This window comes from Ranitomeya imitator, chromosome 6 (assembly GCF_032444005.1).
Source record: "Ranitomeya imitator isolate aRanImi1 chromosome 6, aRanImi1.pri, whole genome shotgun sequence".
Classification (NCBI taxonomy): Eukaryota; Metazoa; Chordata; class Amphibia; order Anura; family Dendrobatidae; genus Ranitomeya; species Ranitomeya imitator.
Genome location: NC_091287.1, coordinates 471,735,837 through 471,760,369, shown reverse-complemented (window position 1 = coordinate 471,760,369; position 24,533 = coordinate 471,735,837). Strand labels below are relative to the sequence as shown.

General features: G+C 41.6%; 1 protein-coding gene across 1 annotated transcript; it reads left to right on the top strand.

Annotated features, from left to right (window-relative positions):
• Positions 1-6,709: 6,709 nt before the first annotated feature.
• On the top strand, positions 6,710-23,542 carry LOC138642920 (aquaporin-4-like). Its single transcript, XM_069731531.1, has 4 exons — positions 6,710-7,146; positions 8,092-8,256; positions 12,730-12,810; positions 19,317-23,542. Exons 1-4 carry the CDS (start codon positions 6,781-6,783, stop codon positions 19,503-19,505), a joined length of 801 nt encoding a protein of 266 aa, XP_069587632.1. The 5' UTR covers positions 6,710-6,780; the 3' UTR covers positions 19,506-23,542.
• The last annotated feature ends 991 nt before the right edge of the window (positions 23,543-24,533 follow it).

Here is a 24,533-nt window from a genome sequence, read left to right as displayed (position 1 = left end):
CGGCAGCTTCCCTGAGAGAGAGAGTACTGACAGGAGTCAGCATGCGGTCTCCCATGGTAACTTGACGGAGTAAGGTCCATCATGTTTAAAGACTGCAACCTAATGTCGTGTGTTGGTACCTGTTGTGTTCCATGGACATTAATGAACTGTTCAGCGTGTGGTCACCCACGATAACTGGACAAGAGGTCTGACGTGTTTAGTGACAGCATTTCAAAGCCGCATATGATGAAGTGCTAAGGACTATGTGAGGTCTGTGATATGTAACATGGCCTACAGTGGTTTATGCTGAGAATATAATAAACCACATAGACTGTTATGTGAAAAACGGTGCCTGTCAAAGTTTAACCTGTTGCCAAGCAAGTATTCTCCAACCCGCTAGTGAGCGCTATCTCACAGCTGCTCGATGTTTGGGTCAAATCAATCAGATGACAAGATACTTTTAAGGGACAAGGTTAGATGATTAATCAATCAACTAACCTTGTATAATTAGGAAGATTCAAATCCGGTATGGCATGAGTGTTCTCGGCCTGCTAATTTCTACTCTGGGTGTAGTAGTCCCTTAGACCAAGACCAACTTAAGGTCACTGCAACAATCTGAGTTGAGGAACTAACCTAGGACAGTCTTCTTTCAGTGAAAATGGATGCCAGTGTGTGACAGTGGTGGGTATCGACCCACTGTATCATTGGAGGGGCGTGACTAGCTTTCACTAGAGCCTCTGATGATGAAGATAGGTTTGGCAGTTAGGGTAGCCCCAGGTGCCACTCCAGGGCAGTCTCTCGACCTGCAGCAGTTGATCGAATGAGTCAGAGGCAGAACACGATGTATAGAGGGCCAAAACAGAAATGTGGTCAGACAGTCTGGGGTAAGGGCAGGCAGTACAGGGTCAGAGTACAAAGCCCAGGTCAGAAGTGGATAGATCAGACAGGACGATTAAACAAACTGAGTCAGTAACAGGAGAGAGTAAACAGGAAAACACCTTGACAGGAAAATTAGAAGCAGACTGCAAACTAGAACCGAAGCTCAGGCAAGGAGTGGAGGGATTAGCTACCTAATATATGCCCTGCTGGCACGGGATAGGCAAGGGACATAGAACTCTGCCGGACACAACAGGATTTAATTCCTTCAGTCTGGCCAAGCATCGCTACGCTATATCCAGGTGCACACAACAGGTAGATGCAGCAGTGCCTTACGTGCTGCAAGAGGCAACTCAGTGAGATGACCTGACATGAGGAGAAGCAGAGAGATGACCACAGTGAGTAGAACGGCGCTGAGAAGGTGTGTGGGTTACCGGAGTGACGCAGGGAAAGCCCGAAAGTCTTCTAATTAGAGAAACTACATAGCGATATCCTTGGCACTTCTTCAGTTTACTTCTATATTACAAGGACACAAAGTATTCTATCAGATAATCTTCCTACTGTCTTTTATCTCAATAAGCAAGAGGGGGGAAGGGGGGCAAAGATTTGCCATTTTATGACTCAGTGCAAAGAAATTATGAAATGATCAGAAAAGAATCTTCTACAGCTTTTGGTGACTTGAAGAGCAATGAAGTGCCATGGCAGATTGGCTCAACAGAGATTTTATTTTTTAATCCAGAAGAATGAAGCCTGAATATGAACGCCTTTCATCAGATTGAAGGTAAGTATTACCCTCCATTTTACAGCTTGAAAACTGAGATGAGGATCTTGAATGAAAAAGGCTTATCAGACAGAGTGGAGGATATGCTTCCTTTTGCCTTTTAACCCTCATCCAAAAGCATGTGTAACTGGCTGGCTGGTGGAACCACTGTGCTATGGATTGAGGAAAGCCTAGAGGCACTGTACTAAGCAAACACTGACACTTTGCTAGAATCCCTGACAATGGGGTTAGACTTGGCTCCAGTGGAATGCCAGGTGATACTCCAGGACGTACCTCGAACTCATGGCAGCTGACCCTCAAAGGGCAGGAAGCTGTAACAGCAATTGCAGGCAGGTATGGCAGATACTGGCAGACACAGCTGGTATACAGGCAGGTACTGGTAGACACGGCTAATATGCAGACAGGCAGGTACTGGTAGGCACGGCTGATATGTGAAATGTTGCAGCATTGCAGTATAGCACAACCTCTACCAGGGGATGCTGGTGAGGGAAGAGAGGTTGCACACACAGCAAAACACCACTGAGAAGCGGCACAAGTGCCACCAAGTGGCAAAAAAGTGGTCAGACGAGCCAAGTCAGAAACCATCAGGACAAGAAGTACCAGAGGTTGCAGCAATACACGTGGTCAAATACAAGCCAAAAGTCAGAGCCAGACAGGAGCAGATAGAATCGAGATGAGAGACAGTAAAACAGGTCAGAAGACAAGCCGGGTCACATACCAAAAGGTCCAAGAACAGGGTGCGAACACTAAGACAAAGCGTGGTGGCAGGAAAGGGAAGTACACGGGCAGAGGACAAAACATGACATCAGGGGTCAGCTGCTCTAGCCTGGAACCATGGACTATCACTGACATTGGTCTGCAGGCCACAACAGACTGAAATAGCCACATAGAACCAAAAACAAGGCAGAGAAGGTTAACCCCTGCATGACCAGACCAGGGAAAAAATAATAAGAAACAAACACCGGCCTGGATCATGACAATATGCAGGAAGGCAGCTGATGTTGGGGACGACTAATATGCAGGCAGGCAGGTGCAGGTGCGCACTTCTGATGTACAGACAGGCAGGTGTTGGCAGACTACAGCTGATATGTAGGCAGGTGCTGGCGGGCACAGTTGATATGCAAACAGGCAGGTGCTGGCAGGCTATCTGGAATACAGGAAAACACGGCAAGAATAAGCAGGCAGGTACAGGACACGTAAACTGACTGGCAGGCACTGGGGACCTGAGAACTACCAAACGTGCTGACTATTGACATAACACATTGCTAATGCACCTCCCAAAAGGTGGAGGTACCTGAAATAATAAGTGTCTGCCAGTCATTGGCTGGGAACACTTTAGGACATCGCTTGCTGTTCCTTTAAGAAACTGGGAGCGCACGCCCTAAGCACAGTGCCCAGTGATCTGAGAGCATTGCGCAGACCCCATGCAGCAGACGAAAGAGGAGGAGCGGGACGGGCGTTGCAGAAGTGAGTGAGCCTACTTCCCTGCCGGGGGAGGGAGGAAGCATGTAGGGACTCTGACGCTACAGCGTCTATGGGACAATCTAGAATATTTCCATTGGCTGGTGTTCTCTATAATAATTCTCTAATCAGAAAGTTCTTCAGAGTTATTAAGATTGTGAGACCAATGATCCTACTTCTTTATGGGGCCTGTTTTTGGTCCTCAAACAGCTATGTGAACATTTTATTCAACCTTTGCCTGAATTCAATCTTACATTTCTCACATGGAAAGTTTTGATCCTGGTTGCTCTCTCCACTACAAACCATATTAGTGAGTCCAAGTCCTAGCATATAAATATCTAAGGATTAGATCAGGCTGCCTATTATGACTTTGGAATCAGATACAGAGAATCCAGAAGGCTATCCCTTACATTTTAAAAGGGCAGTTCACATGCAAATTTAATTATGTCAACATTTTAGAATTTTCACACGAAGTAGAAAAAGCTTCAAAATCCTAATTAAAGTTAATATGTCACCCCTGAAATGCAAAGTGAACTAATTAAACAATTAAATATGGGAAATAGTTTTATATAAATTATATTAGCAGTATGCATTTCATTTTAGTAATTAGTTTGAAAACTCTTTATACTTCATATGGAAATGATGGGACTTTGATGCACCCTTGTTGTGGCCAAGATCTTGGCACATCGCTATAACATCAATTTCATGCTCCTACTGCCTTCAGTGGATCACAGAGTAGGTGTGCACTGAAGACAGGAGGACCACGAAACTGATCTCCCCTTTGAAGCTGCTCACTACACTTCTGGATGTGAAAGCGGTGTTGCCATGATAGGAGTAAATGAAGAAAGGGGACCCGTATTGTGTGCATGCTGCTGACTCCTTCATCGTCAGTGTGCAGTGCACCAGGGTTAGGGTTCAGGCAGTGCAAGCTCCAGCTAATTGAGCGCTGTCAATCAGAGTCAGGTAACTGCCCAGTATGCCAACTGAGGGAGCCGTAAGGTTGCACCAAGCTCTTGGCCACTCCAATAGTGCACCAAAGCCCCCTTTATTTGTTAAATAAAGAGTATAATGTTATACAAAGAGTTTTCAAACTAATTACAAAAGTGAAATGTATACCATTAATAGGATTTTTATAGGGATAAAGTCACCTACATAATTGTCTAATTACTTCAGTTTGCATTTTGGGGAGTGACAGACTTTCTTTAAGGTACTGAAATAGGAATAGTAATTTCAAATTTTCTTACTTAATTTTCTTTTTTACCAGAGTTCAAAGTCAGCAAAGATTTGCCTCCCATTAAAATTTTATATTATTGCTGCATACTTCGCCCCTCATATTGTGTCATTATTGTATATTTATGAATGAGAGTGTGGCTAATTAGTTAATTTGTTTAAATGAGAGCTGACACTCTGCTGTTTTCCTATATACTAACTGGAAGGACAATGAACATGTTTTATGCACCCAAATTGTGTGTCTGTATCTTCATGGCATGGGGTGTCCATGGACAAGCCTTATATCACCAAGCACAATGACAATGCTTTGATGGATTGGTGTAAAGTACATCACCACTGGACTCTGGAGCAGTGTAAATGAGTTCTGTGCAGTGATGAATAACACTTATGTGGCAGTCTAAAGAATAAAACTGAGTTTGGCCAATGTCAGGAGAAAATTCCCTGTCTGACCGCATTGTGCTAACTGTAAAGTTTGTTGGAGAAGACCCATAATGCCGTGGTTGGGGAAGTTTGGTGTGGAAGAATTTGACTGGCTGCACAGTGCCCTGACCTCAATCCCAGAAAACCCATTGGGATGAACTAGAATAGATCGCAAGCTAGGCTTCTTATGTCCAACATCAATGTCTGACTTTCTGAATAATCCACTGGATCAATGGGTAAAAATTCCAATAAGCACTCTCCAAAATCTTGTCGAAAGCCCTCCCAAAGTAATGGAAGATGTTATATTAATGCCTGTGGATTTAGAATGGGATAACATACAAGCTCCTACATGTAATATGTATGTGTCCCAAAACGTTTTTCCACATAGTGAATGTAGTAATGTCAGGCTCACTAGGTTAGGTGGATCCTCGAAGCCCATGTCCGAGTGGGCATACGGACGTAGATGCAGCAGGCAGTTGAGGCACACATGAAAAAGGGAGCAGAGGTCAGGAGACAGCAGAGAGACAGGAGTCCCAAAACAGGCAGCAGAGGTTCAGGAAAACACTCCAGAGGAACTAGAAAGTCTTAATACCAAGACACGGTGTGTGTCTTGTAGGCCTTATATAGGTCCAGGCAGATGATCACATGGGATCACGCTGGGCCCTCTGCAAAGTCCAACAAGGAGCACAACAGAGTTCAGAGGAACGGAGTGAGAGGAGCAAAGCCAAGATAAATAATGTATCCTCTGATGGAAGATATTAAAATATTGGAAGTCATCAAGAAGTTCCTGACCTTATAAAAGCCTAATGCTCTAGAGGCCACAAAAATGAGGTAATAGATGACTAATATTATTTTATAATTTTTAATACGGGAAACATAATTCCTTATCATACATGTCTCAACAGATACAGAACCTGCTATTAGAAGATTCCTCTCCAACACTGAAAGGTTTTTTTTTTTTTTTTAAAAGATCATACATTGCATCATCTGCAATATTATACAATACTGTGTATTTATGAGATATTGGAAGATCATTTAAAGGTACAAACATTTCAAAAAATTTGTGAGTGGTCTGAAATAACAACAGACTTCATACCTCACATGTAAAGCGTCATGGAATAAATGGCGCTATAATAATATATCATAATACCTTCATCACCTTACTGATTCCTGCTGCTCTGCTTTCAGAGCTATGCGAGTTCCCACTGCCCTCTACTATCTGCTCCAGCAATGCCATCCCTAACTCCGCCATCTTACTTCTGCAGCCAATTACTGTTTACAGCAGCGAGCTTGCTACAGTCAGTGATTGACTGCAGTGGTCACATGTCTGGCATGTCAGGGATCCCATTGCTGCAGCAGGAAGCGTAAACAGGCAAGACCCCAGGATTCTTCATATCTGGGTGGGTACGGTGGGTATGGATTCTGTTGTTAAGTTAGACCACTTAGCATTTTTTTAAATAATTTCAGCAAGACGGATAACAACTTTAGGGCTGCAATAACTTTTTAAGATATTCCTATGGATTTTCTTTATCTAGGTTGAGTAAGTTACAACATATACATATTATTGTCCTCCTATAAAGGTGTAATTTACTAGAGCCACTCCCTCGTATTTCCTTTTAAAACACGTGTTTGCCTTTCCTAGTTTGTATCACCAGGAATGCCTTAATAGGTTTGATGTCTGCACACTTACTGATATTATACGCTGAATAGAAGAAAATGCTAGAGAACCTGAGAGATGATCTGGGTGGGGACCAAGAGTGAGACACACTAACCCCCATAGGACCGAACTTCCCCATCACGTCCATGTTTACACAAGTCTCCTCTTGAAGGATCGCAGTAAATTCCTCAAGGCTATAGACAAAAAAATGGTATTTCCTTGCAAGAATTTTCTGGTCTAAAGGGAAGGGGCCGTATCACCAACACGTCACTACTCGTTCAACCTGTTTCACTGCTCTTCTACAAAACCCAAGCCCCCTTCCTACAGTTTTGTTCACTTACTCACCGGAGTGTCTTCTAAGCATCGTGGCTGAAAGATGACGGCCTTCAAGGGAATATGGACAAGACAGTTTTGGACCTCCATGGCTGGAGAATTTCTCGCTGTTTTCCTTTTTTTGGTCATAAGCTTAGGCTCAACTGCAGGGTTGAATGAACCTGGACCTAGTGATACACATATCGCCTTCTGCTTTGGACTCAGCATTGCTATATTGATTCATTGCTTTGGACACATATGTGAAGCTTTCTTGAACCCTGCCGTGGCAGTGGCCATGATATGTACCAGAAAAATATCAGTGGCCAAAGGAATTCTTTACATCGTTGTCCAATGTGTGGCCGCTATTGCTGGTGCTGGAGTGATCGCTCTCATTACACCACAAGATAAATGGCCGGTTGGAATCACCAAGGTAATTGTGATCACCCTCGAATTCGCTGAACATAATTTGTAATTATTGAGGATGTTACCTAATTTTTCTTTTTGCCCATGTACAGGAGTGGTGCTGTTTACAGATTAGTAACAAACCTTTTGTTTTAATCCCATAATATTTTGATTTCTTACTCTCAGTTAAAAATGTGTTTTAGGTATTATATTTATAAGATCGTTCTTTGATCCCTTATGAATATATTTTTTTATTGTTGCTCAGCAAAATTGATTACAATTTACGTCGCCAGATCTCTCTGATCTTGAGGAAATCCAACATTGTTAATTGTATTTTTATTCCTATGGCTCACTAGTGCTGAAAGGAAGATGGTGATTGAGGCCAAGACTGAATTATGGATTTCTCCTGTAGAAATGCTAATGGTATAAGCCCTACATCTTTAAAGCCCCAATAGCAATCTTCTTCCAATGGATTAGTTGTGTCCGTTCCATTGTTTTCCGTAGACGCATATAGAATTTCTTGGAGAACCCCTTTGCCATTATGATCACAATTGTTGTATAAACTATTTATTGGTGTTAGGAATGGAGCTAATCATGCAAAATGGAAGTTCTTGGAAGATTAATCCTACTGGCAACGCTTATGTACCTCACAAGGGTGAGCGCTAATCCACACCATTCCATCTATGTAGGAGCACACAATCATAGCTTATTGCACTATGTGGACATGTCTCCTTTCACTAGTGGTCTAGATATCTGTGAATTCCAGTTATATAAAATCCCTAAACTAATATTAACATGCGTCCCTGTCCAATCTTTATAGACGTAGACTTGTCCATTATAGAACATGGAATTGTCCCATCAATAAGCAGATACAGATGTTTCAGTATCTTTTGGTCTAGCCTGATATCAAACCTAATAGAAACCATAGCTATGCTCATAATTCAATGTATATACCATGATTTTCCAATTACAGGACCATGCTACTATTTCCCATGGACAAGCCCTTCTGGTGGAAACAATCATAACATTCCAGTTGGTCTTCACAATTTTTGCGTCATGTGATAAGAAAAGAAGCGATATCAAAGTGCCCATTCCTCTCATCATTGGCTTATCTGTTACCGTCGGACATCTGTTTGCAGTAAGTGTACACCTCCAGTTATAATGGATTTATTGGGAAAAGTATAAGATTGGTCTATACTAAAGGCAGTGATACTCAATAGATGAATGTCAGCCGAACTCACTGACGTCAGTTGGCGTGATCAACCAAATAATGTGTATGGGGGTATCTAGACTTTCTCAGACATCTGAAGTGAAAAAGAAGGATCAGGCATGTTGGCTTTAACCATGCCCTTTCATTCTTCTTAAGGGGGAATTAACTTTTTCCACTGTCCCTGTTAATCACACATGCGTGCTTGACTGAGCTAAATTTCCATGTGTATGGGGAAAATAGCAATCGGTCAACAGCTGTCTATTATATAATCTACTATAATAGAAAATACAGGCTGGAAATATTATGCATCATAACACATAATTTACGAAATAAAAGGAATTGTTAATGAGGCTCTATTCACATTCGCATCATCATTTTTGGTAAAAATAGAAACCACAACTAGTGATGAACGAGTGTACTCGTTGCTCGGGTGGTCTCCGAGTATTTGTTAGTGTTCGAAGATTTAGTTTTCTTCGCCTCAGCTGAATGATTTCCGGCTGCTGGACAGCTTGAATACATGTGGGAATTCCCTAACAAACAGGCAACCCCCCACATGTACTCAGCCTGTCTAGCATCCGTCCATCATTCAGCTGCGGCAACGAAAACTAAATCTCCGAGCACTGAAAAATACTCGGAGACCACCGGAGCGTGCTCGGGAAAACCGAGTATACTCGCTCATCACTAACCACAACGTTACGCGTGATCCATGACATAAAGCATATCAGCGGCAACAAATACTATTACCGTAACTTATCAATGGGTCTCTTGTTTGTTGGGATGTCCGTCATTTTTGCACGTTTAGAAATGAAATTCCAGGACACACATGTACATCAAGGTGCATTACAGGGCTGTTTTACTACAATGATATTAATGACCTGTCCTTAGGATAGGTCATTAATATCAGATAGGTGGAGGTTGGCACAGGCACGCCACCAGATGTTTCCCAGATGCAATCAGTTGTGGACATGTACAGCTTGATCAAGTGGTCAGATGCAGTGGCCGGGTATTGCAGATCTGCTAAACACTTGATGGAGCTTTGCTGTTTAAGGAGGCTGCCCACTACTTTAACATTGATGACGCAGCTATAGGATAGATCATCAATGTGTGATTGGTGAGGGTGTGACACACGGCACCCCTGCCGATCAGCTGCTGTCGGTGCCGGCTGCGGTCAGAAGTGCTCAGTTAGGTAGCTGCTCAATATACTGCTAGTGGCCAGGTACTGCTCATCCATTTTGATTTGAATAGGGGGCAAATGTTCAGTACCCCGCCTCGGCCACTATCAGCAGGCAGAACAGCTTGAACACCAATAACAGATGATCAGCGGGGGTGTTGGACCTAAGGATAGGTCATAAATGTTAAAGTTGCAGACAACCTCTTTAACTCCACAACTGCTTACATCTGGCCGGCACTTAGAACAGCTGATCGTGAATGTGCCAGATATCATATCCCCAATGACCTGATATTGATGATTCATCTTATGGAAAGGTGTACAAAGACTCGGCACTCAGAGGTATGCAGGAAAGGAAAAGTTTATTCATACAGTCCAATATAATCAGAATAATTAACTTTTCAGCCCTGAATCTGTACCTTCATCAGAATAATGTGGATTACTATGGGGATTTTAGATACAGAACTGTGAAGTGCTTTAGTGCATGCGACAACCGCAATTTAAGATTCAGAGCTGCAATATTAATTTTTCTGATAATATTGGATTGCATGAATAAACATTCCCTTTTCTTCACTGCATACCTTTGAGTGCCGAGCTTTCATATACCTACAGTTAAAGATAGAACGCTACTCCAGCACCAAATCTACGGACGGACATGTACCATTACCTGCTATGTATCATCTTATGGATAGGTCATCGATATTAAAGTAGTGGAACAGCCCTTTAAGTAGTTAATGAGCAACACAAGTATTTAGTAAAACTGATATATATCAGGTGAGTGACAAGCCCTGTATTATTCCAGCAAATTCCTACACCGAGTCCCTGTGCACCTCAATGTGAGGGGAGCCGAATAAGATCACTAATAGACTTCTCAATATCAGTGCCTATATGACTTCTCATTTTAGTCTCTGGATGGTCCATGACCGAATTTAAGGACACCACCTGATGTGCCTATGCCAGTTTCACACTGCCATCAGCCGCAATCTGGGCATGGCTTGTGATGTATGGACCAGGTGAAGGTCTATCCTGGACCCGGCAGCCTCATGGCCATATGTCACACATCTGAACCCAGCCTGATGGTGGATAGTAGTAAACCCTGAACCATTTCATGTAATTTCTCCAAATTTATCAAGATACATGTATTTTGCACCATAAATTGAGTAGCCATGAGTGCAAGCAATGAGTTTTACAAGTATCGATACAAGTTCAGAAGAAACGTAGAAGCCAGACAAGTCACATATTACACGTCTTACTCATGTTGCCTGATCCAGTTACCTGACTGGTATGAATATGAACATGAATGGCTCGGCCCAGCCCGAGTGTAGGCAGGAGATACAATTTACACTGTTGTCTAAGCAGCCTTGTCTGATTTTAGACTTTTTATATACCTGTAGTCTAACAATAACCAGTTACACAAAGAGGACAGTACAGGAATGTGATTTTTACATTGACCTTATTTTCAGCTGATACATGGTATCTCTTCTTAAGCCAAGCAGGATTATCAGTGTAAAATAATAAGTGGTGGTCAGAAACCAAATGTCAATTTTATACTAAAGGTCCATTTATTTATTTTAATAATCTGATCACTTTTCAAATATATTTCAATTCACTGTTGGACACAGACAGCACGGGGCCCTGTACAAGAACAATATATGGGCCGTTTACAGTTCAATATGTCATAATAATGCACAATTTCTACCTCTATAGGGTTAGGGTTACGATGATTATGGTTAGGGTTCTTGAGCCCCAGGTTGCATCAATGGTATGTCACTGCCGCAGCTGCTTTTCCCCCACACTGAAAAAAAGCATCATCAGTGACGTTCATTTCAGATACTGGACTAGTTCCTGCTCTACTGAGCATGTGCTGATCATCAATTTCGACACATGCTCAGTATGCATTTACTTGACCTATACTCCTTCCTATGCTGACTGACATTGCACTCCCTCTTGAGCTCTAAAAATCAATGATTAGCTGGCAAGAGAGCTCACTGTCAGTGCACGTTTAAAAAGGATTGATCGCGAGAACAGAGACCAGCCCGTAAAAAAGACGGCATCACCCTGAAATGTGACATCTCCTTGCATACTGACAGTGTGCTCTCTTGCCGGCTCATCACTTATACTTAGAGCTGGCAAGGGAGCGCACTGTCAGTGAGCATTGAATATATCACAGGGATCAGGAGCTCATTCCGGGCATGTTTCAGATTTGACAATTGCAGCGTGCTCAACAGAGCAGGGACCAGTCTAGCTCATGAAACAGAAGTCACTGACAATGCTTCTTTTCAGGGTGAGGAAAGCAGGAGCAGCAGTGACCCTAGCCATTAACCATCTGATGACTTCCCATTTGAGATCTGGGAATTTCCTGGCCAAGCATTTCATATGCCAGTCTTAATTACACTAGCAGGCATATGGTAAACTGAATTCATTAAGAGGCACACACCACTTGAGATTGGCACATGTTCTCAGGGCGCCTAGCCACAAATGTTACTCCTGTCAAGCATTGGAGTAACACTTCTGGTGTAATGTACACCGCCACTTTTGATTAATTTATCAGATTGCCATCCTCAGTCTTGCCACGGGTCCTTCCCATCTCCGTCCACTTCGGCGTGGTTTTGCATGAAATTTCAAAATTTGCAATATTTGCTGTAACATTGAGTTGTGGAAAAAAATTGCAACTTTTCAAAGTGTTTTATGTTAGAATTCTGGTGTGAAGACTTTGATGAATAGGAGCCTATCTGACCACCCAATGGTTGTCATTCCAAGCAGCCCGTGGGGGAAAATGAGGAAGGTTACTAGTGCAGTGCAATATTTTATCAAATTATTTTCATGACAAATTGGTAATTTCTAAGCAAATTCTATAAAATATAAGGAAGATAACATCTGTATTCTACAGCACGTTTATACCTATATTTATATATAGTGGGATACATTGGAAGTTTTTCTTGATGAATGTGAAAGAAATGGGCAATAGCGAGATATGAACAGGATCTTACTCTGAATTCAGTTATATGGAAATGGGAATTAACAAATACTTTGTGATCATTCTGAATATAATTTTGCTGCACACAGCACTTGTGTCCACACTTTACTAGATCGTCTATCTGGAAAAAAGCCATGGTTTATGAGTTTTGGCGAGTGTTTGGTTGTAGCAAGAACATCAGTAATGTACACGCTGTTTCACTTGATAAATGATATTTTGCACAGATACATTACGTTCATCCTATTGTCTTCATCAGATTCCGTATACTGGAGCGAGTATGAACCCAGCCAGATCGCTCGCAACCAGTATTGTGTTTAGCAAGTGGGATAATCATTGGGTGAGTTGACATACTGTCTTTTCAGGTTTATCTCTGAACAGTCTTGGAAATGTAAACTTTTTTTAAATGGAATCTGTCAGCAGCATGAGGTAGGGCCAGAGATCCTGATTCCAGCGATGTGTCCCTTAGTTTACTTGATGCAGCAGTTATGATAGACTCACCATTTTCTCTGCTGCACATTTAGCAGAGCTCAGTTGTTGATCTGTGTTGCCTCCCACTCACCACCACAATAAATGATCGGACTAGGAGGCGCGAGGCCAGTTGTCCTGTAGTGATAATCTCTCGATGATAAAACACTGATTGAATTGAAACATCAAAACCCAGCCCAGTTAGTGAGACATCACTGTAATCAGGGTCTATGCTCCTATATTATGGTGCTTTCAGGCAGGGATGGATAGAGACTGAAATTCAGTCCTGGCATTTGAAAGCACACCTGCCCATACTATCCCTGCCCCTTCCTACGATTGAGGCCTTTATTACTAATGTTACCCTGTCTGGAGGAAATCAAGATTTACTACAAGACCAATATTACCAATAATGCCAGTATACAAGATTTATTATTGGAATATAACAGATAAATACCACCAGACCGTAACCAAATATTACCAGAATTTACAGTAGTTATAATACCGTCATACTGCTCATTAATCAGATCCACTGTAATAAGACTGACATTACCACCATACAGTGATCATAGAATGGTAATATCAGTTTTACACTAGCCTCGCACTCTACAGGCTGTATATGTGTATACTGTACAGATTATCACCAGAGACATGCTATGCTCACTGATTGTAGTCATTCATTTTCTCTTTTCTTTTTCTAATTAGCCCAGACCACCATGACACCTTCTTCTAAACATAACTCATCCTTGCAAAATGTAACACACAGACATCTTTTGATTCTGTTTTTGCAAGACCCTCCTGACATTTTCCCTCTCTACAAATACCTTATAGATAGTGCTCTAGACAAAATATTGCCCCATCGGTGCCATCTACAGTAATAGTACTCTCCTGCTGTACCTCGCACAATAACAGTGCCCCCTCTGTGCCCCTACACAGTAATAATCCTTCTTCTGTACTTCCTCGTAGTAGTAATGGTCCCCTGTGCTTCCGTAGTTATACTGTACCATAATAATGTCCCCCTGTGCTGCTTTATAATAATAATCTCCCCTGTCCCTCATTTCAATTAATAATAATAATAATATGGTTCTTCCTCTGTGCCTCATTTAATAAATACTCTCAAAATGCTTCCACACAGAAAGATGGCTCCACAGACCCCACACAAAGTATTGTTCTGCAGCCCCCACACAATAACTCACCACAACACCCCATACAATATGATCTTCCTCTACAGTCCCCCACATAGTATGATTGGTCCCCCACAGCTCACCACATATAGTATGATGGTCCCCCACAGACCCCCATACAGTATGATGGTTCACAACAGACCCCATACAGTATTATGGTCCACTAACAGACCTCCATATAGTATGATGGTCACCGAACAACCACTCATATAGCATGATGGTCCCCCACAGGCCTCCATATAGTATGATGCTCCATCTCAGCCCTCATACAGTATGATGGTACCCTACTGCCCCCAATAGGATATGATGGTCGCTTACAGCTTCCTATACAGTATGATGGTCCCCACACAGCCCCCACATAGTATAATGGCAACCACAGCCCCACAAAGATTATGATGGTCCCTCAATATCCCCCCATATAGCATGATAGTCCCTCGCAGCCCTCCATATACTATGATGGTAACCAACATCCCCCACATACCCTGATGGTCCTTCACAGCCCTCCATAAACTATGATGGTCCCCGACAGCCCCCAATATAGTATGATGGTTCTTCACAGTCCTGCATAGAGTATGATGTTCCTTCACAGCCCCCCATACAGTATGATGGTCTTCACACAGCCCCATACACTATGGTGGTTACCACAACCCACACATTTTTTTTAGAAAACCTGATACTCCCCTAATGCAGGCTCTCCGTCCAGTGCAGCCCCCAGCAGGCCAGAAGTAACCTGTGTCTTGCAGAGTGATGAAGCATGGAGACAATGATTGTCTTACGACACAGCTATTAACAGTACCAGTGTCCTTAGGATGCTGATACTCTTGACAGTATCACAATAAATACGGCACACAGTCACAGCCATGCCTGCCCATCTGGCATCTGCCAGACTCTCCGATGGCCTCTAAGGCCCTGCTTTCAGATTATAAAACCTGCTGACAGATTCCCTAGAATTGAAGACATTTAAAAGAGTTGTCCAGGACTTAGATATTGATGGGCTCTTTTTCATACAGGTAATTAATAATGGATTGGTGTGGATCTGATACTAAACACCCACATTAATCAGCCCTGCACACTGTTTACTTTTGGCTTCCGCAGGACCCTCAAACAGCTGATCAGTGCTGGTGCTGTGTGTCAGTTCAAGCTAATATTTATAACCTATGCTTTGACTAGGGCATTACTATTTAACTCTGTCCTGGACAACCCCTTTACCCTATGTGTCATGTAAATATAGTGTAGTTGGAGCAGGATTCAGGTACAATAACTCTATATTAATTGTTTCATATAACTGGTCAATGCTGAGTCTGCAGTCACTCTGTGTGAATCCTCACTGTGTACATGGCACTCGCTGTTACTTGCTAATTTGCATACTTCCTTCTATATACCAAGAGACCAAAAGGAGAGAACCCGAACTTAAGGTAAAAAAAGCAGAAAATGAGACAATAAATTTAAGGATAAAATACCTTTATTGATGAGGGTAATAGGCGGTAGCACTACATACAAAAGAGGTGCCCAAGTGCATAAGTAGCAGAAGTAACACGTGACGGGATGCAATACATAGCGTGTACAAAGTATGGCGAGACAAGTGAATATGGACAAGTAGTGTAAGATCAGTGAACGAGTAGTTGTGATTGTAATATATCAATAGGGAAAGCTAATACAAGGCGGAAATAAAAAGCCTGTTGGGGTGAAACAGATCCAGGGTGACATAGAATAGTGTGGGCCTGGGCGCAAAATGTCTTGTGCGGTTCCTGATCACTGGTGCGGCGCACACCCCGAAGAGCGTTTCAGAACGTGTCCTTCGTCATGGAAAACCAGGACATTATTCTATCTCACTGGATTTGTTTCACCCCAACAGGCTTTTTATTTCCAACCTGTATTAGCTTTCCCTATTGATACGATATTGATCGTATATTACAATCACAACTACTCCTTCACTGATCTTACACTACTTATCCTTATTCACTTGTCTCGCCATACTTTGTACACGCTATATATTGTATCCAGTCACGTGTTACTTCTGCAACTTATGCATTTACACCTTCGTGGCACTTATTATTTTTTACCTGTTTACTTTTATTATATATAGCCTGGCCATTTGTACCTCTGACATATATAGTGTCTGCATCCAGATGTTTGTATTACTATCCTAGTTATACCTTTATCGTGAGCTAATCTTAGTCACAATATCACTGTGCGGCATTTTACTTGTGGGCCTTTTAAATTGTTTCAATACCTCGCTATTTATGCTTATATATTTATATAATATATTTTTTCTATTCACTTCCTTGCGGTTCCATTTTACTACATAGAATTTTACTTCTATGTTTAATCATGTTTTCACATTCTAACTCGTGCGGGCACCTCTTTTGTACGTAGTGCTACCGCCTATCACCCTCACCAATAAAGGTATTTTATCCTTAAATTTATTGTCCCATTTTCTGCTTTTTTTTACCTTAAGTTCGGGTTCTCTCTTTTTGGTCTCCACAATTTCCAAATGGTCTTCCATTCTTCCGCATACAGCAGATATATATCACCTATCATGGGACTCATAGATATTTGATACAGGTCCTTCTCAAAAAATTAGCATATAGTGTTAAATTTCATTATTTACCATAATGTAATGATTACAATTAAACTTTCATATATTATAGATTCATTATCCACTAACTGAAATTTGTCAGGTCTTTTATTGTTTTAATACTGATGATTTTGGCATACAACTCCTGATAACCCAAAAAACCTGTCTCAATAAATTAGCATATTTCACCCATCCAATCAAATAAAAGTGCTTTTTAATAACAAACAAAAAAACCATCAAATAATAATGTTCAGTTATGCACTCAATACTTGGTCGGGAATCCTTTGGCAGAAATGACTGCTTCAATGCGGCGTGGCATGGAGGCAATCAGCCTGTGACACTGCTGAGATGTTATGGAGGCCCAGGATGCTTCAATAGCGGCCTTAAGCTCATCCAGAGTGTTGGGTCTTGCGTCTCTCAACTTTCTCTTCACAATATCCCACAGATTCTCTATGGGGTTCAGGTCAGGAGAGTTGGCAGGCCAATTGAGCACAGTAATACCATGGTCAGTAAACCATTTACCAGTGGTTTTGGCACTGTGAGCAGGTGCCAGGTCGTGCTGAAAAATGAAATCTTCATCTCCATAAAGCATTTCAGCCGATGGAAGCATGAAGTGCTCCAAAATCTCCTGATAGCTAGCTGCATTGACCCTGCCCTTGATGAAACAGAGTGGACCAACACCAGCAGCTGACATGGCACCCCACACCATCACTGACTGTGGGTACTTGACACTGGACTTCAGGCATTTTGGCATTTCCTTCTCCCCAGTCTTCCTCCAGACTCTGGCACCTTGATTTCCGAATGACATGCAAAATTTGCTTTCATCAGAAAAAAGTACTTGGGACCACTTAGCAACAGTCCAGTGCTGCTTCTCTGTAGCCCAGGTCAGGCGCCTCTGCCGCTGTTTATGGTTCAAAAGTGGCTTTACCTGGGGAATGCGGCACCTGTAGCCCATTTCCTGCACACGCCTGTGCACGGTGGCTCTGGATGTTTCCACACCAGACTCAGTCCACTGCTTCCTCAGGTTCCCCAAGGTCTGGAATTGGTCCTTCTCCACAATCTTCCTCAGGGTCCGGTCTCCTCTTCTCGTTGTACAGCGTTTTCTGCCACATTGTTTCCTTCCAACAGACTTACCATTGAGGTGCCTTGATACAGCACTCTGGGAACAGCCTATTTGTTGAGAAATTTCTTTCTGGGTCTTACCCTCTTGCTTGAGGGTGTCAATGATGGCCTTCTTGACATCTGTCAGGTCGCTAGTCTTACCCATGATGGGGGTTTTGAGTAATGAACCAGGCAGGGAGTTTATAAAAGCCTCAGGTATCTTTTGCATGTGTTTAGAGTTAATTAGTTGATTCAGAAGATTAGGGTAATAGGTTGTTTAGAGAACCTTTTCTTGATATGCTAATTTATTGAGACAGGTTTTTTGGGTTATCAGGAGTTGTATGCCAAAATCATCAGTATTAAAACAATAAAAGACCTGACAAATTTCAGTTGGTGGATAATGAATCTATAATATATGAAAGTTTAATTGTAATCATTACATTATGGTAAATAATGAAATTTAACACTATATGCTAATTTTTTGAGAAGGACCTGTATATTCTTTATTCTATTTTTTGTGATATATATCAGTTTGCTGTGTTCAGTACGTGTATGACTTGATGACTACATACCAACTAGATGCATTAGGCCTCGCTCAACTCACCTGCATTGAGCGAGGCCGCAGCCATCTTGTCAGCATGTGACCTCATGTATGCACATCACATACTTACAGTCACGCTCCTGCCGGCACCGGGCAATCCGCAGTGCAGGCGACATGAGGATTCACAAGTCTGCCATCACATAGAGTGTCCGCTGTGTTTTAGCCTGAGGCCGGACAACACCTTTAAGCCATGTTTTTCTCAGCAGAATTTGAGAGTTAGACCTCGTATATGTCTGAAATCGTACCGCCAGTGTCTCATACACGCTGCTTGTAGATCTGGCAACATAAAGGGCTTTTGCAGGACTATCATTTTGCTGGCCAATCTTAAAGTATCCATCTTTGGATCTCTGCTGATCAGCATAATTGGACTGCGGTGACCCCATAAGAGCTGCGTCCCCTACATTGTTTGCCTAGCCACATTGGTTCGTCCATACTGTGATTTTCGCTGTAGCACCAGGCAGGGCCGGACTGGCCATCTGGCAAATGCCAAAAGGGCCTGTCTGGTCATGGGCCGCCTTGTCTGCAACGTTGTTAACAGAATCGATGTTCTCAAGACACCCATACTGTTAACAGTTGTGACGGAGCACAAAGTTGCTGACTCCATCACTTACCCCAGTAGGCCACAGATATCATTAGAAATATTGGTCTTGTAGTAAATCTTCCTTTCCTCCATCCAGGGTAATATTAGTAATATATCCCATCTGGTTCATGGGGACGAGGACAACATGGGCCTGTGTGATTTCAAATGCCAGGGCTGAATTTCAGCCCCAGTCGGTACCTGGCACCAGGTAAAGCCGTCTGTATGGACAAGCCACCCCACATCCTGCAGTTCTGGAGGTCACTCCATTATGTGTCCGCTGGATTAGGAACTGAGCCGTGAAGTCTTTTTGTTAACAAGTGCGTTCATTTCCCCACAGATCTACTGGGTGGGTCCATTGATGGGCAGCATTCTTGCCAGTTTTGTCTATGAATACTTGTTCTGTCCTGACCCCGAACTTAAACTCCGGATGCAGGCGAGTTTCAGGAGAGCCACGAATGAAGACGAATCTGTGCAGCTGACAGTGAGACCAGGAGGAGAATATAACAAAATGGAGACGACGGCATAATATTACCCGACATGTACCGCTTGTGTGCATGTAGATTATAGAATGACAGAGGTCAGAAGTGGCCATGGAAGAAAGAATTCATGAGATGCCGCTGGTTATTTATTCTGGATATTCTGGTTAACACATACCGCACATGTTTATTACAGTTCTGCTGATTACTGAGAGGTTTCTATTGCATGCTACATTTTAACATTCATCAAAAATATGTAAATTGCAGAATGAGTTAAATGGGTATTCCCATCTCCCATACAATATGTAGTAGGCATAGTAATAATATTACCAAATGCCTCCAATTAGAAATGTAGTATAGTTCTCCTGATAAGATATGTCACTTACCCCATGTTCAGGGCATTGCAGTAGCTCAGACATCCATAGTTATGACCACTTATATAGTGACAGTTAGTTAGTTGTTAGTGGTTGTAACCATGGATACCTAAGACACTGCAATCCCTGCTCATGAGGTAAGCAAGATAGTAAATCAGAAGAACTATACTACATTTCTAATTGGAGGTATTTGCTAATTATTATTATTATTATTATTATTATTACATCTACTACATCTCGGGAGAGGATCTTGGATAACATATTAAACATAACATGAATGTATATTGATATGTCACAATAGTATATCCTATCACAATAGTATACCATATGCTGTGTTGTACCGTGTGACTATTCACAGGAATGCATCTATTGCTCAGTGCTGACTGCTAATCATAGGAGTTGTTTAAAAAAATCTCAAAACCTGATATAATTCTTTCAAAAATCTGATTAATATGGCAACATAAGGGACACAAAGAGCATAGCTCTAGCACTGCCAAGCCTGCTTGCTCCCTGATCCCTAATGTGAGAAACCTTGACCTTTTTTTATGTTTATCGTATAAACTGGGATTGTCAAACAGTCTAATTCTTATGGAGGAAGAGTTACAAAATATATGTCATCAGCAAAGAAGACCTGGGAATGTTGGAGGGGAACGTTCTGATACTTTGTCCTCTCTGACTCCCCTGTGCTTTGAAATATCCATGTTTATGGGTAAAAACAGGGTTCAAAAGAGATACCTGATGGCCAAATGTAGGGCAGTGTTCTCCTAGTAATTGTAAAAGACTCTGCTGTTCCCCTCTACGACAGGCGAAGGAGCGGTATTCAGACAAGGTCTTTCCCTCGTAGTCCACATTATTAATCACATTTTTTTCATGAATAAAATTCTAGACCTAAGAAGTATAACAATTATGTTGTTTTTTTATGAGTGTCAGGTAATGCTGGTTACTTTCTATAATCACAACCATTGTTGGGCAGTTGTTGACCCCTGACAGCGCTACTGAACTTTGGTGTCTCTGTAATACCCATTCACTTCTATGGGAGCTATGGAAACAGTGTAACCCAACAGTATAACTAGAAATGACCATGTAAAGAAGAATTTTCACTGATTCTTTAATTTAAACTGAGCATCTTTTCCAATTGGTGATCCTCCACTCATTCTCGGACAGATTTTTGCTTTCTTTTGTGTCCCTCTCTTCCAAAGTTGTGCCCTACTTTAATAAATGTTGTCTTCAACTAACTGGGCAACTACCATAGAGCTTCTCTGTAGGCAGGGCTGTATTTCTAGTACCCAGCATCACAGGAGAAAAATCAAACACCCCCAGAGAAGATTTGTGGTATCTGCCTAGTTGGTTTAAGAATTTGTATCTTTATTCTGGGGGTAGGGGGGACACAACTATGGAACCAAGGAATAAGTAAGAAAAAGCAAAACTCTTCCAGAATCAGTGGACTAGTGACACATGGAAGGAGGGAATAAGTTTAAGACCATGTTCACACGTTCAGTATTTGGTCAATATTTTACATAATTATTTGTAGGCCAAAACCAGGAGTGGGGGATAAATACAGAAGTGGGGCATATGTTTCTATTATACTTTTCCTCTGATTGTTCCACTCCTGATTTTGGCTTACAAATACTGATATAAAATACTGACCCAATACTGAATGTGTGAACGAGGTCTAAATTGAAGAACTTTAGTGAACGGTCCTCTTTAATATGCTAAAACTGTTTCTGTATGTCATATAACTTTCTAGTAAAGCCTATTTGCTGAGTATTATGATTCATTAGTATACTGGTGGCGCCCATCGTTCCCTTCCACATAGACATTGCCCATACTGCTCACCTGACTATAACTTACCATGCTATGCTCCCGGTTAAATCGGTTGACTGATGTATAATATGTCCATCACTAATGCAATAGGATAGGTTGTGATTAGTGATAAGGTGTTATCTGAGCATGTAAAAGGAACGAAAGGTATCCAGCTCTGGAGATAAAAATCAAAAGTCTATATTTGACAACTTTAAAATAAAGCTTCCGGTGTATGCCGGAGGAAGAAATGCCTTAAGCAACTGAACCCGTTTCGAACACGTGTAGTGTTCTTAGTCCTCAGTTTCCATCACTAGTTTGGATAACTTTTGCACAGAAGAAATGAAAGACTCAGCAGCTGCCATTACTGTAGACGTGTGTTTAAATTTCCCATATTACCTATTGCAGATATCTCTTCCTCGGTTGATGAAATGTTTGTCTGAGGCATCATTTAATACGTTTTGTGCCACTTTATGTTTACTACCTATTTATTACCATACTGTAGGCTTCGATTTCTAGATGCTATTAGAATTTTATCAAGTTACATGTTATTAATTATCATCGGTTTCTTTGTATTGTAGAACTAGTATGGAGGCTCAGCTTCAGTTTTATCGGAGCAGCATTGTGCACATTTGTAGGTTTGGGAGTGGATCTGCTGCTGACGATTCTTACCCCTGGATTATCTGTACGACCCGGCCTCCTGTGATGTCTTACCCCTTATGCACCGGCTGTAATCAGTAGTCACATAGGACAAAAAGTCATCACAGGAAGATTTATGTTACACTCGCTTATCCATGTCAAGTGTCGGTGTTTTGCCTAAATTTCTATCAGGCAGATTTATTGAGTAAGTCCTATTGTGATCCTCAAAATCAGAGTCTAACAGCTGTGACATTCAGATCTGTGATTTTCATGAATATGTGACTACGACCATTAAACTCTATGGGTCACTGATAAAATTTGGGCAGCACACGGTCATTTCACGTGGATCTATAAATGTAGAGACGTACAGAGACCAGCAGGGATCCAGACAAGGAAACCTTTTGATGCACCAGTCGAGGAATGTATACTGCTGCAGACTACTAGGTTTCGTTGTAAATTTCTAATTTCCCATTGAAAATAAAACCGAAATTTGGAGCAATTTTCCAACCGATCCACAGCGTAAATTGGTATTTTGCTGATTTAAAATCCAATTTTTGTGGTGATATTTTCTACAATGTGTAGAAGAACTTTACTGCACTGTAATACACTGTGGATCTTCTTAGCTTCCAAATCCGGACAGGAAATCTGCCCCATGAGCGCCTACGATGAAGAGGCTTTATTTCACGTTATTAATGACTGACGCAGGTCCAGCACCTGAAACTTCTGATGAAGTCATGTGAAGATGGCTATGCAAATGGGATAACCCTTCTAAAGAGCAGTATAGCTGCCTCATTTTAAAATACATAGAATCTTGATTACGTTTTCCTTTATTTTACACTTGGAATCTGTTTCAGCCATCAAAACAAACTTTGTCACCACATTTCAAAAAAATGAACCTGACTTTTGTTTCCAATGCAGGTGAATTACACAAATTTTCATATCTTACGATATTTCTGAAGTTTCGGGTGAAGTCTGCCTCTGTCTCTCGCTAGTTCCCCTTCAACCCCCTCTCTCCATAGATCAGCTGAAAAATCTGTATTCACTGAAGACAGATTTTAAAAGTGAATTGAATGGAAATATCCAGTCTAGGTGAAGGAAGAAGCAGAGTTTTCTGATAAGATATATTACAAAGTTTCTTATGTTGAGCTTGTACTACTGATTTATAAAAAAATAAAATGTCCGCTACTATTTAAACTATAAACCTCTCCTCCTACAAACCTTGTATAATGCATTTTTCTGTTTTTGTATGAAATAAAATGTAATGTAGTAATCAATTCTGGACTAAATTGTTTTGAAAAGCTGCAAAATTTTTGTGCAACTCAAATTTGTGCAAAATTTTAGCGACTTTTGCCATTTTCACGCTATTTTTTCCAGCTCTGGGGTAGCATGGGGGCGCGGTGGGTGACACCATAGAATATCTAATTCATGACGAACTGTTATTATGCAGCACCATGTTGACTACATAACGTGATATACTACTAATAACGATGATATTCCTGCATGTGTTAATGATCCAATAATGTATACACGGGCCAATAATTGGGAATGAGCTCTTTTACGAACATTCACTCACCAATTAACATCTCATGTAAATGGCCACTTGTACATCAAATGTTTGTTATTCTCCATGTTCAACACCATGAACTGTACAAAGAGTTCCTGTGTCAATAAATGTAATGCTTTGTATAATGGAAAGTTTAAAACGTATCAACCATCGAAAATCCACATGAACCCTACTGAAAACACATAAATCCTCAGGTGAGCAGAGTGTTCATGTGTATATATAGGAGTTCAAAGATATATTTATCAGACGAAAGACAGCATGGCAGGCATCAAAGTTGTGTGGGCAATGGGCATCACTCAGCTCAGCAGCCGTGTCAAGGTAGAGAGCGCAAAACCGCTGAGCCCAATGATTGACTGCAACAGCCACATTACTGGAGAAGAGGTGGGTGAGTTAAGCTTAGTTTGTCATTTTTCTGAACCGCTGAAAAAGTCACATCTTATTAATATGCCATGCTGAAGGCCACTGAGATCTTCAGTACAGCCCATTTACTCTTAATGGTGGTCAATGAAAATACATTTGTTGCATCATGGATCTTTTAATGCATGATTGAGAACACGAATCAGAAGTGGTGTCCTGTTGTGAATTCTGTGGACAAGCTCCCTCCTGTGGTCGTGAGTGGTACTTCGGCTGGTTCTGTCTATGAGCTTCCTTTGGTGGATGAGAGTGGTACTGTGGCTTCTGAGTTTCCTTCCTCAGGTGAT